The following is a 16206-nucleotide window of genomic DNA, read 5'->3' on the forward strand; positions in this document are numbered from 1 at the left end:
GGAGCTATTGATTAAATGGTGAATTCAATAATTTGAATCTTAGGTTTGGGAAGCATCATACACAAATCTTCTGCGGTGTTTTTAGAACCCTGGAGACTATCATTCTTTTTGTTACATTTTTGAAAACCAGCAAAATCACTTGATTTTTATTAATGTTGGAGCAGGAATTATTTGGGAAGCTACGTAGTTATATAGTTCTTATTAACTAGCAGAGGGCATTTTACATGTTTTGGTCACTACCCTCTTAAAGAAGTTTGAAAAAGTGTTTTTCCTTGGGTATTTTTAAGTTGACATTTTATAATACTGACACCTAAACTTTTTAATTATGTTTTGAAATAATTTTAAAAGATTTAATTTCTGGCATGTTGCTGTATCACTTTTAAAGAAATATTTGCAGTGGGATCTATATACCATCTCAATTTGATGCCCACCATTAAATCACTAGGAAAAAATACATGAAAGGTTTTCTTCAGTAATCAGACATTTATATTTTTCTTTATTCGTATTAGTTCTCTCACAGAATTTCCTCCTAATGTAATGTATTTATGTTTAAAAGTTTTTATTGATCCATCATAATTTTCTGCAACAAAATGTGTAAAAATTAAAAATGATTTCTGAGCCCTTAATGTTCTAAGTGTTTGAGAAAATTTCTCTGAGATATTACAGTTAAAATTAATACACATCATCAGTACAATCATCTCATAAGGGAGTGGAGCTTTTTTCTGTAGTTACTTTAATTAACCAAGGACAAATATTACTTATTGCTGGTTAAAACAGAGTTTAATATCCACTTTTTTATATTTTTTTCATTTTGTCGATACATCCTGAGGAACTTCATTTAAGTAAGTAGATGAGAACAGTCTATGTTGGTGAATAGTCAGTTCTTTAGTTTCCTTCCATGTGCAGGTCGGATATCTGTTTACCTAACGCTAATTACTAGTGAACTCCATTGGGACATGCTGACTGGGGTTTCAGAATGAAAAGCCTCCTTTCCTGTTCTCTGGGAGTCTGGGGTTGGGGATCAGGGAGGAGAAGGCGGCCTGGGCGTGTGCCTGTGTGGCTCATCTGCAGAGCTGTTGCTGAGCCGTCTGTTTCCCCGCAGAGACCATGATGAGCACGCCACCGCCCGCCACGGAGATACCGCAGCCCCAGCCTCAGGCCCTGCACTACGCCCTGGCCACGCCCAGCAGGTCCAGATCCACCAGATTGGAGAGGACGGGCAGGTCCAAGTAGTATGTACCCCTCTATTAGTCTGTGTCAGCGAGTGGGTTGAGGGGAGGGTGTGCGGGGATCAGGAAGGGGATCAGGGAGGACCAAGACCAGTCCTCCCTGTGTCTCTGGGTCGCATGGATAGCTTGGGCTATCCCCGGGAAGTGCCATGTTGAAGTAGAAGTAGTTGGGGTACGAGCCAGCCCTTAGCATTTCGTAATGAAGGTGATTACTGGGTGACCGCGTCATTGTCGTGGCCCCTTCGTGGCCTTCCTGCTTTGCTGCACCCACTGGTCACTGGCAGCTCCAAGGGTCTGTGCTGCTGCCTGTCCTCCTGGGAGGTATCAGAGATGTATCAGATATTTTTTTCATTTCAGAAACAGGGCACCCTTTAAGTGGGGAGAGAAAAAGTAATTTCCTTTTGGGGTCAGTTGACAAAGCTGGTGGTCTTAGTTATTGTGTAGTACTTCCTTTGGGTTGTGGGGTGCGCACTGAGCTTGTGTGGGCAGTTAGCTCGGCAGTGAGCCCACCTGGCCTCGTTGCCCTGTCTCTGGCTGTGCCAGCCCAGGCGGAAATTTCTCCAGATCCTTCATGGGTCCTGTGGCTGAGGTGTTGGGGGCAGGAACTTTGCTAGGGAACGGGATGTTTCCAGTGAAGTTGGAGTCACACCAGCCTCTCTGTCTTATGCCTGCATTACTGGGCTTTCTCGTGGAACACACGGTCCCATCTCAGGGTGGCCTCAGTTTGCCGTTGCATTCAGCACACTGCCTGAAAAGGGTGGGCTTCGAGAACGTGCTGAGGAGGACTTTTAATTGGGCTTTTCTTTTTCCAGAGGAGATGAAGTAGTTACAGTTAGTGAATCCTTGTTTAATTGATAGTCACAAAAACAGTTAATCTTAGTAAGAAAGTTTTGTGAAAGAATTCCAGAATAGATAACTTGGATACAGGGTACACATAGACCTAGTAAATGAAATCAATAGAAATTTCTATAGTAGTTTACTGTAAGATCCATTTCCATCAAGAGAGAATTTTAAGTAAGATCATGGGTATTCATAGCACTGAGCAAAGTTAAGATTTATAGGAATTATTTATCTGCCTGTATCTACAAACATAAATGCATTGTATAGTTGGATGCTTTGATTTTTTTGGAACCACATTTACTAGTGTTTATTCCAGCTGTTTAAATGGTTATGTGTTCCATGATTTAAAAAATACTGCCTGACCTGTTTTTAGTGTGGGTACATGTGTACAGCTCCCCTCCCTGCAGCCCCACATCGCTGGGTGGCCCTCCAGTACCCCCAGACCGCTGGGAGACCCTGCTGGCTAGTTCCATGAGGCTTCTGGTCCCTCTGAGTTAACAGTATGATTTTTTTAAAGTTATTCTAATTCTCTGGTAAATTCTATTCCCCTTATCTTCTGTTTGTCCTTCACATTCTGAAATTTGCTTGTTCAAGCAAATTTAAAGACTTAACAGAATTTTCTTAGGCCCCATTGCTCCTTTAAGAGTTATTACAAAACGTTCTGTATGCGTTATATACTAAAAGTTTAATTTCAAGAGGCTATTTAGTAGCTAATACTATGCACATATTGTTTTGCACTATTGAAGATTTTAGTCTTTTTTTGAATTGTGAGCAGATAAACAAGAACAAAACTTTCGGAAAGCATTTCTTGTTTCCTCTAGTTTTGATTTTCTTCTGATGCTTCTTGTTGTCTTCTCTCGCTGTGGATCCCACAGGGTCACCTCCACATCACCCAGGTGCCTCAAGGGGAGCAGGTGCAGATCACGCAGGACAGTGAGGTGAGTTGTGGCCCCCAGCACTGCCCAGTGCCCACTCCATGCCTGTGGGCTTTCTGCTGTCTGATCTTCGTTAAATGAGGTGGACGACTGGGGGTTCCCAGGCAGCAACATGGAGCCCAGCGATGACCACCTGACTCTAGTTCCCTATGCATCCCCATCTGGTTTTCTTTGTAAACACTCGCTATGGTTTTGCTTCCAGCTGGAGCTACCCTCTGAAGACCCCTCTTCTCTCTGCCCACCCTCTCTGTCTTCCCAGCTGAGATGCAGACCTAGCTTTCAGCATGGCTCTGACCCTGCTCTCCTGCCTGGAGAGCTCCCCAGTATGCCGGAATGGGAAGAGGAGGTGGGGCCCCCTCCTGTGATTGTGACCTCACAGGTTCTCCTCAGTTCCACAGGCCTAAGCTCAGTCTCTGTAGGACAAATGCCCATATTGTGGGTTGGTTGGGAATTTCTGGGTTTTTCTCCACCCCCCCTTAATATTTTTAGAGATGGAAGGGAGAGATATCAGTGTGTAGTTGCCTCTTGTGCATTTCCTACTGGGGACCTGGCTTGCAACCCAGGCACGTGTCCTAGACTGGGATTCAAACTGGCGACCCTTGATTCATAGGCCAGCACTCAATCCACTGAGCTACACCAGCCAGGGCTGGTTGGGAATTTCTTAAGACAGCACATGTATGTCCTGTGAGCTTTCAGTGCATCTTTTCGTAGTCTCCCCACCCCTCCCACTTCTGAGATTGCCTCAGCTGCCTTAAGTTCATGAGACCCAGGCTTCTTATCACTGGTGTCTGTGCTTTGGTGTTCCACTTTTCATTAATTCTAATTCATGGTAAGGACAGAATTCAGGGAGTCTTTTCCAGCTGCACAGTGCTGTTATATGTGTGTATCAGCTGCTGTAGGGGGTTGGTACATGAAGGTCTGGTTGACCATCTGGGTTTTTGGAAGGTGAGGCCAGCCAGTCGTGGTGCTGATATTCTCAGAGCTCCTCGGGGGGATCTTGTCTTTCTAGCCTTCTTTCACAGGGCATGGGTGGTTGGTAGCTGTCTGTTGTAGGGACACTGTTGGCTGTTTCCTACAGCACTGGACAGTGTCAGCAGACTCAGCGCACTTGCCTTCTTGTGACTTTGTCCCATGGCTGCTAAGTGGTGCTCATGCTCTGTGCTGACCGAGTGTGATGTGGAACAGCGTGCCCTTCGCATGTGGGCCAGGAGCAGAAGAACATACTTGTTTCTAGGCCGTGAAAATAGTATCAGCTGTGTACCTGACCTGCACTGTGGTGTGTCGTTACAAGGTGTCTGGTTTCCTCACATACTAACTGCAAAAGCAGGTGCAGGACCAGCCGCAACTGTGGAAAGTCCTGGCTTGTCAAAGAGCCTTTCAGGAGAAGCTCTTGAGAAAAGCATTGGACTAGTTTCAGAGCTGCTTTGTGGACATTTCTCTGTATTCTAGCAGTCACCTAGGCTGCTTTTCTTAAGCAGATATGACATTAGCTCCCTTTTGACTTTCCAGTTCCCGGAACCTAGGGGCTGAGCTGGGGGTGGAGGTATTTGCTTACTGACGTGTGGACGGGGCGCTTGCCGAGCTCCCATTCTGTGCTGGTTGCTGTGCTGGCTGTGGCTGCCGTGTGAAGTGCAAGTTGGGGGCTCCCAGCACTGTATGGAGATGATTGTGCTGGGGGGCCCATCCAGAGAACAGGGGGCTCTTGGGAGAGGGGCTCTGGGATGTTTTACAAGGGAGATTTTTTTCATTTGGACCCTGAAGGTCTGTCAGTGGGCACAGCATGCAAAGGGGAAGAGATGAGCAGAGGTTCTGTGGGGAGAATGGGGAAACCTGGCTGAGGGAATTCCTATGAGAGGAACAGTAGATACCTGGTCAGAGGAGGGGATTGATTCATTTATATGAATAATTATTTGACTGATTGGCATGTGGCTAGATGAGTGAATGGGAGAGAGCATGCTGGTGTGGCCAAAGCATCAGGCAAGGAAGGGAAGGCGAGCAGCAGGCAGTGATCGAACTCGGAGGTGGTCCTGGAAGACCTGAATGTCAAGGTTAAGGAACTGGAGGTGATGGCAGAGGAATCTTTCAGCTCAGCCTGAAGTGGGTTGTATGGGAAATGTGCAGAGTGGTGCAGGAAACCCGCAGACTAAATGGGGTGTCCCATTGAAAACCAGGGAGGCTTCGTTTTTAAAGGCACAGACAGGTGGGGGCCACACTGTTCAGAGGTGTTACTCTAGAAGGCATGGGCCCTCAATCAGAATGCTTAATTTGCTGTAGCCATTTGAAAAGAAGGAAACTGGATATAATAGTAACAGGAAATAACCAACATATGTTTGTTTCTATATTGTTTTTGTGAGAAAAAAATCATTAGAATATTTCTTGAATTTCAATTTTTAAAATAAGTTTTGCCCCTTTTCCAGTTTTTGTAACTGAACCCCTCTTGTCTAAATAATCCCATATTTTTTGTTTCCATTAGGAATTAAATGCAATGAGTTAGAAGAAATTGCTGATAGTATTAATGCTTTGTAATAAGTTATAATATGCAATTGTCTTATCACAATAGTCTTACTCATGTAAAAATTAAGTAATTATTTTGTCAAAATGAGGATGTCTGTAGAGACATTTAGCAGAGCCCACCAAGCTTAAGGCAATTGTTATTATTTTTTAAACAAGTGAAAATGGCCTTCTAATCGGTGAGATTCGAGCAGGCCCTCGGTGTGGCTGACGGCACTGTGTCCTGCCAGTCACCCTGCACGTGCTAATGCTCTGTAACTGTACAAGGCGTCCCCGTGGGTGCAGAGACCTCTCTGTGCCATTCTGGATTCTTGTGAGTCTAAAATTGTCTCAGAAAATTAGAAAAAAAATTACATTTGCTTTTGTTGTCAGGGGTATGATGTTTTTTGTTTTTTCTTTTTTAAGTTTGTTTTTGCAAGAAAAAACAGTAACTTGTAAACTCAGCTTAAATTTTTTGTTTTGGGTATTTATTGCTGCAAGGGTTGAGTTTTGTAGAATTGGTGTCAATGGTTTTGCAGATTATTCACTAATAGCATGAGGAAGTTCCTGCCATTGTCTGCATCTTGGCGTCATTTTTGTCCTTTATCTCTTTTTTTTCATTCATTTTGCAGGGCAATCTACAGATACACCACGTGGGACAGGATGGGCAGGTAAGTGCTCACCTTGCCTTTACTTCATGCTGGCTTGCCATGGTGGATCACCAGACATTGCATTGCCCAGGGAGGGGCTGGGGAGCAGGGAGCCAGAGGGTGGTGCTGTGCTGCATTAGTCCCAGGGTAATAAAGGCTCTACTCCTGGTGGCTAAGGAGGTCCTGAAGGTTGTGGATGTGTGGACTGCAGGGCTCTGGGCTCCATCTGCTTCTTTGTGGGGTTTCGGCAGCTCTTTGTCTTACGGATGAAATCTCCCTTATTGGTTTATCACTGCTTTCTATAAATTGACATGAATATTGTTTATGACAGTGTTTCTGTGGCAGCTATATATTAGAACAAGGGAGGTTTTTTTCATGGGTATTGCTGTCACACTCCAACTACTATCTTTTTCCTAATCTCAGACAAAAAGTACCTGAGGCAGTCATTGAACATACTTAATGTGAGTTGTCTTTACAAAGTGAGGAGTGATTTGCTTCCTAAAGATCTAGTAAAATTGCTGGTGAATTCGAGGATTAAAATTTTCATGTCCTTTTGAACAGTTCCTATTAGAGTGATGGCTGTAACCTCTGAACAGTTGTCAAAACGCATCTGAATGATACTCCTTTTTTGTAAAACGTATGAACCATAAACAGAGCTTATTTATTGTCAAGATAATAATACTGGTTATTCTCAAAATCAAGTGCACACTCCCTTTTGAAACACCTGTATTCCGTTGTCATTCTCAAGGGCCTGCTGTCTGCCGTGAACGGGTCGTGGAGCATGTATCCCTGGACTAGCGAGTGAAAGGATAGTTCTGGCCCTTGGGTTTTCTGTGGAAGCCTCAGAGTGCCTTGGGAGAATTGCAGTAGACATTAAAGCATTTGTTTAAACTGGAGTTTCTTAGTTTTAAAGTTTCTTCTTGAGCATACACATGAGGTTTTAATCAGTGTCCTGAAGCAGTATTGGTATATAAATATAGCTGCTGTGGAAAAGATCCAAAAAGCCAAAAAATGCAAAATTTAACCCCCCCCCCCCCCCCCCCCGCAGTTGTTTCTCTGTGCTGTCTTGGTGATAAAGTTGTTTGCCAGGCCCAGGAGAAGTTGGCTGTCAGCAGTTTTAATTTGATGTTTCTCTAGGTCAGGCAAGAGATGTCCAGCCTAGGACAGGAGAGGACAGGTCACTATCAGTAGTTTATCTCTTTGTTTTTGACAATTTAGTAGTTTGTATTCATCCTGGGAGTGAAATTTGATTCTAATTAAATGTTGTTAAACTTTAACTGATGAGAAAAATAAGTCTGTTGCTTTTGACTTTCCCATTGTTTCTGTCTCTATTTCTGAGCAAAATTGCACTAGGGATTTTGAAATACAATCAGGTTTTCATATTATATTACTATCATGTCACTGTGTTTATCAGGCAACACCATTCCAAGTAAGTCTTGAACGTGGACAACCCAGCTTTGTGGACAGGTATAGCAGGCAAAGGAGCTCCGTCCACAGTTGTCAGCTCAGGAAGGACTCCTAGAGTTTACATCCAAAGAAGCACCTTCTGAAACTTCCCCAAACAAGAGTGCTCTCTCACTCTGCACACTCACCAAGTGCTGCTGCCTCACCTAAGTTCATGTTCATGCCTCATCGGCCTATTCACATGAGCAGTGGTGATTTACTGCTGATTTATGTCTGTTTAGGCACATCTTCCTCCAAGTTCCCACTGTTTCTCTTAGCAACCTCTCTACAAAATAAACAGAACCACTGCACTGATCACTTTCTTTTATTTTATTGTTATTCTATTACAGTTGTCCCAGTTTTTCCCCCTTTGCCCTCCACCGCCCAGCCTACTCCCCCACTCTCACAGTCCACCCCACACCCCACACTGTTGTCCATGTCCATGTCCATGTCCTTGGGTCATTCATATGTATTCTTTGACTAGTCCCCTCCCCTTCTTTCTACCGGTATCCCTTTCCCCACTCTCCTCTGGCCACTGTCAATCTGTTCCACGTTTCCATGTCTCTGGTTTTATTTTGCTTGTCAGTTTATTTTGTTTATGAGATCCCTCTTATAAGTGAGATCATGTGGTATTTGCCTTTTACTGACTGGTGTATTTCACTTAGCATACTTTTTATTCTCCAGTTTCATCCATGCTGTCGCAAAAGATAGGAGTTCCTTCTTTTTTTTCTGCTGCGTAGCATTCTATTGTGTAAATGCACCACAGTTTTTTTTTTATTCATTCGTCTACTGGTGGGCACTTAGGCTGTTTCTAGCACTTGGCTATTGTAAATAGCCCTGCTATGAACATAGGGGTGCATAGGTTCTTTTGAATTGGTGATTCAGGATTCCTAGGGTAAGGATACTTACTTCCTGATGCTGGGGGCTGTCGAGCCCCTTCTTGGTTCTGTTCCTGTGATAAGGTCATGGGTGTCCTCATTTCTACTAAGATGTGTATTGCTTGTCTTGCTTGTGTTGGCTGAGTGTTTCCTAAGTCAGTGCAAAGCGCCTGTGAAAGCACTTTTCCCCGGTTCCTTGGGAAAGAAGTGTGCTGTGCCGATCACTGCTGCTGCTGCTGCTGCTGCTGCTGCTGCTGGTCAAGCCCTCAGCAAACTTTATTTCCAGGAGAGAAATCTGATGCCTTTACATTGCATTGACTTTACTATACTACATTTACATAACCTTGTAATGTGCTTCTGGCACAGGACCATACTTTTTGAGTCATATATTTTCTTCAAATTAAATATCAAGAGATCCTAGTCTCATCCCATGTCGGGGTGTGGCACCCGGCAGGTCCACTGTGGGTCCGATAAGAGCATATGAGCACCTGGTACTTTACAGACATGGGGGCTTAGGGCAGCTGTGTCCAGTGCTTCCCAGTCCTGGAAGGAAGGGTCTGGAAAGATGACCACCTTGCAGACCCTCAGAGAACCGGAGGTGGGAAGCCACATTTCAAGGGATGGCAGTGGCCACAGCAGGTTTGAGGCATTACTGGGCCTTGCGGTGTGTTCAGGTGTTTCCTGTTCTCTTCCCTCCGTCTTTGGCCGTGCACACTCTCCTGTAGTGATCATTCCTTGTCCTTCATCTAATCTGCCGTTTCTGGCCAGATGGCCAAATTCGTTAGGGTTGAAATTAAGATGCTGTCACTAATTCTGGTCTTGGGTTCTGGACCAGGACACCTCCTTGGAGAAAGACGCATGGGCCTGTGGCTTGTCCTTCAGATATTCACATGCATTTGTGGCTTTGTTCCTGGTAATTCTTATTGTTACAAGTCACATTATTAAACAAGCTAAAATTGTTCTGATTTCTCTTGTCCCCATTCTGACCATAGGAACTATTAGAGTATAGGTGACTTTTTATACCACTACATGCTACTGTCTCCTTTCTTACTCAGTGAGTATTTTTAAATTAGTCATTTACTATGTATCTCCATGGCATCCTGCCAAGAAGGTCAGGAAGAGAAGGAGCCCTGTCCTGGAGGGTCAGTTGCAGCTGCTTTGTTCTGGGAGGTCCTGCCGGGAGCAGCCCTGGACATCGGCCCAGCTTCTGGCAGAAAGAGAGGCCTTTCTCCATGGGCCCTGAAGCCACGTTAGACCTAGTGCACCTGAATCTCCCACTTACTGTCTGTCAGAGGAAGGCAGGGTTGCAGGGCTTCCTACCCCCGGGAGGCTCTGTGATGCTAGGCACTCAAACTAGGGGATGGGGGAGAGGTAAATGACCCTTTGAGGGCTCTTGCCCTGCTGGCCATGTCTGTGCACTCCCGTGGTGCTATCACCTGACACCCTTGTTTTGGCCGCAGAGGAGGCCCATTTTGGGATGGGATATTGTTTGAAAGAGAGCCAAGTGGGTGGGAGAGTTATAACTGGGGTCCGAGTCTTGCTGCAGTGCTACCACTCCATTACTGTGTCCTTTCTCTGCTTGGGTGTCCTCGACTCTGAAATGGGAGCTGCTTCAGGAAGATGTGCCTTCACCAAGGGCGGAAGGCTGACCAGTCTCAGCCTGGCATCTGGTTGGCACCGGATGGATGCTCATTGTACACCCAGGCATCTCCCTGGGAGAGTGGGTGCATTTGTCCAAACCCTCAGAAACTGACTGTGCAGGCAGGGCATGGGAGTCGTGAATAGGTTCTGAAGAAAGATGTTTTTTATGCTACACACTTGGAAAAGTAAGATCTGTTCTGTTCTTGAGTGATGTCACTGGACTGTGATCCTTAGAAATTTTAGGTGTAGGTTCTGGCAGAGAATATCCCTTTAGAATGTGTGTGTGTGTGTGTGTGTGTGTGTTTAGAGACATTATTTAAAAAACTATATACTTAAAGCATGAATGGGAAATACTCCAGTTCTTCTTAAAATTATGGCCATGAATGAACCTTTCAAAGAAGGCAGATCATCTGAACCTCATTACTGTGAAGCAATTTGGATTAGAACTTAACTTTCTTAAATGAATTAAAATTATTTGTTAAAGAAATGCCAAACATAATATAAGCATGTTTTAGTAATCTTAGGGAATGGTTAGCAAGTGGAATCTTGGATGGCAGGAGGCATTATGTTTGTGTTATTGAAAATCCTAGATTATGGCTCACAGTGCTGCCAAGGTTTGGACTTGACTGGCGTGTGACCGTGCAGGATGCTGGGGCGGAAAAAGGCTGAGGATGCTTGTTCTGATTCCTCGGGGAAAACTGCCAGTCACGTCTCTTACCGAACTTCCATTGGGTACAATGGACATCGTGGTCAAGGCAGCCTTTTCATGTGTCTCAGTGGGCTTGTTCCTTTTCCTGAACCAGGAAGTCAAGTTTAAGCAGACATAAACAGAACAGTCTTCAAAGCATTCGTGTTACTTGGAAGGTCAAGGCCCAAAATTCAGTTCAGCCTAACTTTGGTGATTGTGTTTTCTCGGCCTTGCTCCTTTGTACATTGAAAATCCTTGTAAAATTATGGGGACGTTTTAACCTTGGCAAAACATTTTACAAAAACTTTTAAATGAATAGGATCTGGCCCAGTTTTGAGCATTGATGAAAAATGGTGAGGTTAAAAACATATTTCGGGAGTGACCCTTAAATTCTGATTAATTGTATCTGTGTCTTTGTAACACAGTGTTACTGTCCTTCACCTGGAACTTCTTCAGTCATTGTCCAAAACATCTAGACATGTGTCACATAGCAGTCTGCATTTCGCCGTCCAGGGTCTGCTTACTTCCCATGTGGTGTCGGCCTAATGGTTCTGCTCCTCGGGACACGGGCTATACTTTAGGGGAAAGTGAGGATTCGAGCAAAAGGATGCACATCTTGAGGTGGGGGGAACGTTTGCTTTCCGGAATGAGCACCTCTCCTGTGAGTAGGTGTTTCTGGAAGCAGCGGCCTGTGGCACGGGCGGGTAGTCGTGTGTGCTGCCCTCTCCACAGTGTGGGGGGCAGGAGCCCGAGGCGCTCAGTGGACATAGACAATGTTGCTACAAAGTTGAGCCCTTCCTGGGAAAATAAAGAGGATCCCTGAAACCCCTTTCAACTATTAATATTTGGATTTGAGCCTCAAAAGTGGGTCCTGCCACACAGCCCCCACAGAGTGTAGCAGATCAGCACCCAGACCCAGCATCTGGCACTCCCTCCCTCGTTAGGTGAGTTCAGGAAGGTGCTTGGTTGGCCCGGTGGTGCTCTCACACCCTGTGCTTTGCCAGAGAGCTTTTTTCAGTGAGAAGAGGAAAACAGGCACAATTACCCTCAGAGAAGGGGAGGGGAGGATGTGCAGAGCCTGGGGTGGCTCACAGTCATGCTCTGCCCTTGTCCCACCTCCCCTGTGGGACAGGTAAAGCCACCTCTGTACAGCGAAGCCTGCACATTGTGGGGTCTGGTGAAATAAAGCATAGTGCACATCTCTGTCTTGTGAGCCCCTCTGAGGGCCGAGAGGCGAGCACCATGGGTGTGAGTCAGGGCCTGGCCCGAGCTGGGCACCCTCATTCTTCAGATCCCTGCTCTCCCTGAGCCCTGGACAGGAAGCCTTTGGCACGTGGGGGCTCTCGGCTTTGGTGCTCTCAATGGAACAGTGGTGGTGCGTTCCAATCCCTTCCTCACCCCACCTCTTCCCTGATAGCGCTAAAACACTCACAGCTGTTGTGTCCACAGAGGATTTCTGCTTAATTCAGTCTTTAAAGCACCAATGACCTGATTTTGTGGTGCTTCAGGAGCTGATTGCTGGTGTGTTTGGTGTACTTTGCAGTAATACACTAGAACGCTGGGTGTGAACATGCTTCTATTTACATGGCTAGGACTATGTACTGTGATTAAATAATTTCTAAGAGATCTAAATTTGAGCCCATTTAACAGCATCCCCAGGTGCTGGCAGAAAGAAACTGTGGTCTCAGAAGGCTAACCCATAGGAAGATGAGGGGAAACCGATGGGTAATACTTCTAGACCGTGAGAACAAAGACTGTGGGGCAGATTCAGATGTAGTTAATCACAGCACACGCCAGCCTCTCAGAAATCACATGCAACTCAAACAGTTGACTTCAATTTAAATGGTGAATTTGGGGTAAAAAATTCCCAGGTTTTTATGTGGAATATTTGGATACTCACTTTAGATAGCAAGAGATACATACATGCCTTGGTTTTGATTAATGTGTTGTGATCGAACACTTGGCCAAGTCAAAATAATTTTCCAGAAGTATCGTCGTTTGGAGAAACAGCTAAACAATTTGGTTCAGTTTAGGAGACTACGTTGCAATTATAGAATTAAACATGGAAATAGATTGGGCAGGGAGATTAAATTTGAATAGTGGAGGAAAAACGTGGCCAAAAAGAAAGGATGTTCATTCTGAAAATGTCCTCAGTGTCCAGCTGGCTTCCACAAAACAAATCACAATATGAAAGTATAAGGTGTTAAAAGTTTACGTCTGTGTGACAGATGAGGGTGATGGCGGTTTTTGAAACTATGAGGCGTGCCCTGCCCTGCGCTCTGCAGGGGGCTTTGTGGAGTCAACATAGGATGCGGGCCTGGCTTCGGCACCACAGTGGAAGCAAGAGTGCTCCGAGGTCACACGCTTGGTGACATGAAGCTCCCAGCCACATGACTTCATATCAAAACCAGACATCTCCTGTAACTCATTTCAGTGATCTGAAGTGAAAATGCTTTATTTTTTCCCCTCTTACTTCTCTAAAGATAATTGTTTCTTGGGGTTTTCGATTGCATAAGGCATAGAAAATGTGTTCTTTTAATTAGAGCGTCATGTAATACTCCTCAAATTAAGAACATTCTTTAGGAGAGAACCGGCATGTGGGCCTGGTTTCCAGTTCTTTGCCAGATGAGCATTTCAGCCACATGAACAAGGATGTGAATCCTTCTCTTTGGGGTTAATTCGGATGTTTCAGGCAAGATTCCCTGGGAGAAATGCAGCTAAACATAGACACGGCGCTTCGCATTTAGCGTCTGTACTGCCGTTGTGGCCTCTGCTCCTGACGACTGCCTTGAGCATTTGAGTTGCCAGTGAAACCGGGTAATGTCTCCACTTTGTCATGTAAGTGGGAGAGATGGTTGAATAGGAAGTTACTGTGTCCATAAAATCTCAGACATTATTTGACATTGGCATTGCTGTACAGAGGGTTCTAGTTCTAAATGTGCCTGAATGAGAACCAGTCGTGAACAAGTCCTGATTCAGTTGTAGAAAAATACAAACAACCAGAAATCCATACATTTGTATACATTGTATAAGTATGGATGCATGTGTATTTGTTGTGTTTTAAATTATTTGATAAGTTGCAGATGCTAAAAACTTTTATCATAGAACTTGTAAGCACAAGGACACTTCCCTACACAACGAGTTAATTGTCATTCTCGTTTCAGTTACCTCTTGGTGTATTAATAAACCACCTCCAAACTGAGGGCTGAAGATGATGACCATTTATTATTTTTCATGACTCTTTAGGTTTATTTGACCCAGCAGGTGATTGCTCTGCTCCAGGTGGTGTCTCTGGGATCATCTGGAGGCTCAGCAGGCTGCCCTGTCTGGGGGCTCACTCCCAGGGCTAGAGTGTGCTGGCCTACGGCTCGAGCTCAGCTGGAGTGACCACCTGAGTCCCTCAGGTCTCTGCTGTGCAGGCTCCCTGTGTGGCCTGGGCCCTCATGGTATTGTGGCAGGATTCCGATGGGGGATGTAACCAGCATTTAAGAGCTAAGGCTGTGGGCCCTGCAAGCCCACATGATGACTGTTTTCCTGGAGGGGTGGTGTGGGACATGCATGCAGGAATTGTGAATGGGGAAGGAGGAGGTGTGAGGTTGCCCTCGTCCCTCGGTGCCCATGCTGTGCCTGACGTGACTTGACTCTGAGTTCTTTAAGACAGGGCCCGCACCCTGCCCGAGTGCCTGTGAGGCACTCGAGGAAGCATGGGCTGCTCTGGAGTCTGGTGATGCTGTGGCAAGGCAGTGCTGCAGTTGGAGGATGGACATATTTTCACGAAGACAGTTATCGGGAGAATCCCGTGCTGCAACTGCCCCCACCCCGAAATGACCTTCCCTGTGCAGGCTGATGGGTTGGGGGTTAGTGTGTCAATGCCAGTGTTGTGACCTCAGCAGATAGCAGCCCACCCGTGTGGCATAAAATCCACATCGAGAAAATTTATATGATTGATTAACTGTACTTTGTTGAGGTAGCTTGGCTGATGATAAAATTAGGTACATTTTCATAATTATACATCATTAATTATTGAATTGTTTAATCATTTTTATTGTTATTTTCTTACAATTGTCCCAATTTTCCCCCCTTTGCCCTCCTCCGCCCATCCCAACCCTGCTCCCACGGTCAGTTCCCACACTGTTGTCCATGTCCATCGGTCATTCAGACATGTTCTTTGTCTAATGGGGTGGCATCAGCTAATAAAATTACCTAGGTTTCAGGTGTACAATTCTATAATCCATCACCTGTGTATTGTATTTTGTGTTTACCTTACCACCCAAGTAATTATCAAACTGTTAAAAGTCTTGAAATTCTTTTGCTTTTAAACAATTGGATTTTTAAAAATATAGATTTATATAGTTCCTGAGATTCTTTTGCATTTTGCTCATCTTGTTTCTTTGGCAAGTTTAAGAAAAGGCCTAAACATTTATTCATGTGACTAAGAAATAATGCTCCAAAAGCAGTCTGTTTATGAATAATTGGCAGCTGCTGCTGGCTGACCTCAAATTCCTCTTGAAGCACATGCCTGTGGCTCCTCTCGGTTTACTGGGCTCTTTAACACCCAAGGACAGGCACCCATTCCTGAGAGGGTGCTAGTACATTCATTGTGTTAGTTAATACTAAGTTGCTAATAAAGGTCAGGCACAACTAAGAAGTCAGGGGTCCCTTTAACTTTGATGTAACATATGAAGGTTCCCTATCATATACAAATCCCTTCAGACACTAAATTATGCCATTCTTTCCAAAACATCACAGGGAGTTTGCCATCTCCCTGAAGTGACTCAGGTACCCTTTCTGGAGCAGGACATGGGCTTTCTCCCGTGTCAGAACCTCTGGTAGTATTCTGTAGAGGAAATGAGACAAATTCAGGAACTAGGTAAGTGTAACTCCCCTTTTATACATGGGCACAGTAGACAGTCACTTTTCTAGGGTTGTGGAGGGGGGCGAAATCAGGGGTGGATGAAGACCCCAACTCTCATGACTCCTGAAGCTCCAGACTAGCGCCATTTCTCTAGCACATCATTGTCACTATTGTTATCATGGACGTCACTGCCACCTCCACCATCACCGAGGAACCGAGTGACTTTTTTGATTACCTTGAGCTGCGTTCTAATCTATCTTCTCTACTTCCTGACTTCTCTGCCTCTTTCTGTCAAGACCAAGATGACAGTGTTTCTTTTGCCCAGCTCATAGGAGTGTTTGTTGGGAGTAAGGTACCTGAAGCTATGAAATGTCCAAGAAAAGTAAGGGATAAATCCGTGGAAGCTGTTTCCTGCCTTGTTACAGTGTGCATTCAGCAGGTGCTTAGATGTGGAGCAGAACCAGGAAGACGTACAGTGCTGTTTCCAGATAGAGGCTGCATGCATGGTGTGGAATTTGACTCCAGCAGACTGAGATTTAGTAAGATTTGAACTGACT

At 45.0% G+C, this 16206-nt stretch overlaps 1 protein-coding gene across 1 annotated transcript in view; it reads left to right on the forward strand.

Moving 5' to 3' along the window:
• The window catches only part of LOC114488252 (BTG3 associated nuclear protein), a 123724-nt gene that overhangs the window by 85809 nt on the left and 21709 nt on the right, over positions 1-16206 (forward strand). Inside the window, 4 exon segments of the mRNA XM_028501939.2 lie at positions 1103-1177; positions 1180-1232; positions 2945-3007; positions 6127-6165. Coding sequence (XP_028357740.1) covers positions 1103-1177; positions 1180-1232; positions 2945-3007; positions 6127-6165 — 230 coding nt within the window.

This window comes from Phyllostomus discolor, chromosome 12 (assembly GCF_004126475.2).
Source record: "Phyllostomus discolor isolate MPI-MPIP mPhyDis1 chromosome 12, mPhyDis1.pri.v3, whole genome shotgun sequence".
NCBI classification, from domain to species: domain Eukaryota; kingdom Metazoa; phylum Chordata; class Mammalia; order Chiroptera; family Phyllostomidae; genus Phyllostomus; species Phyllostomus discolor.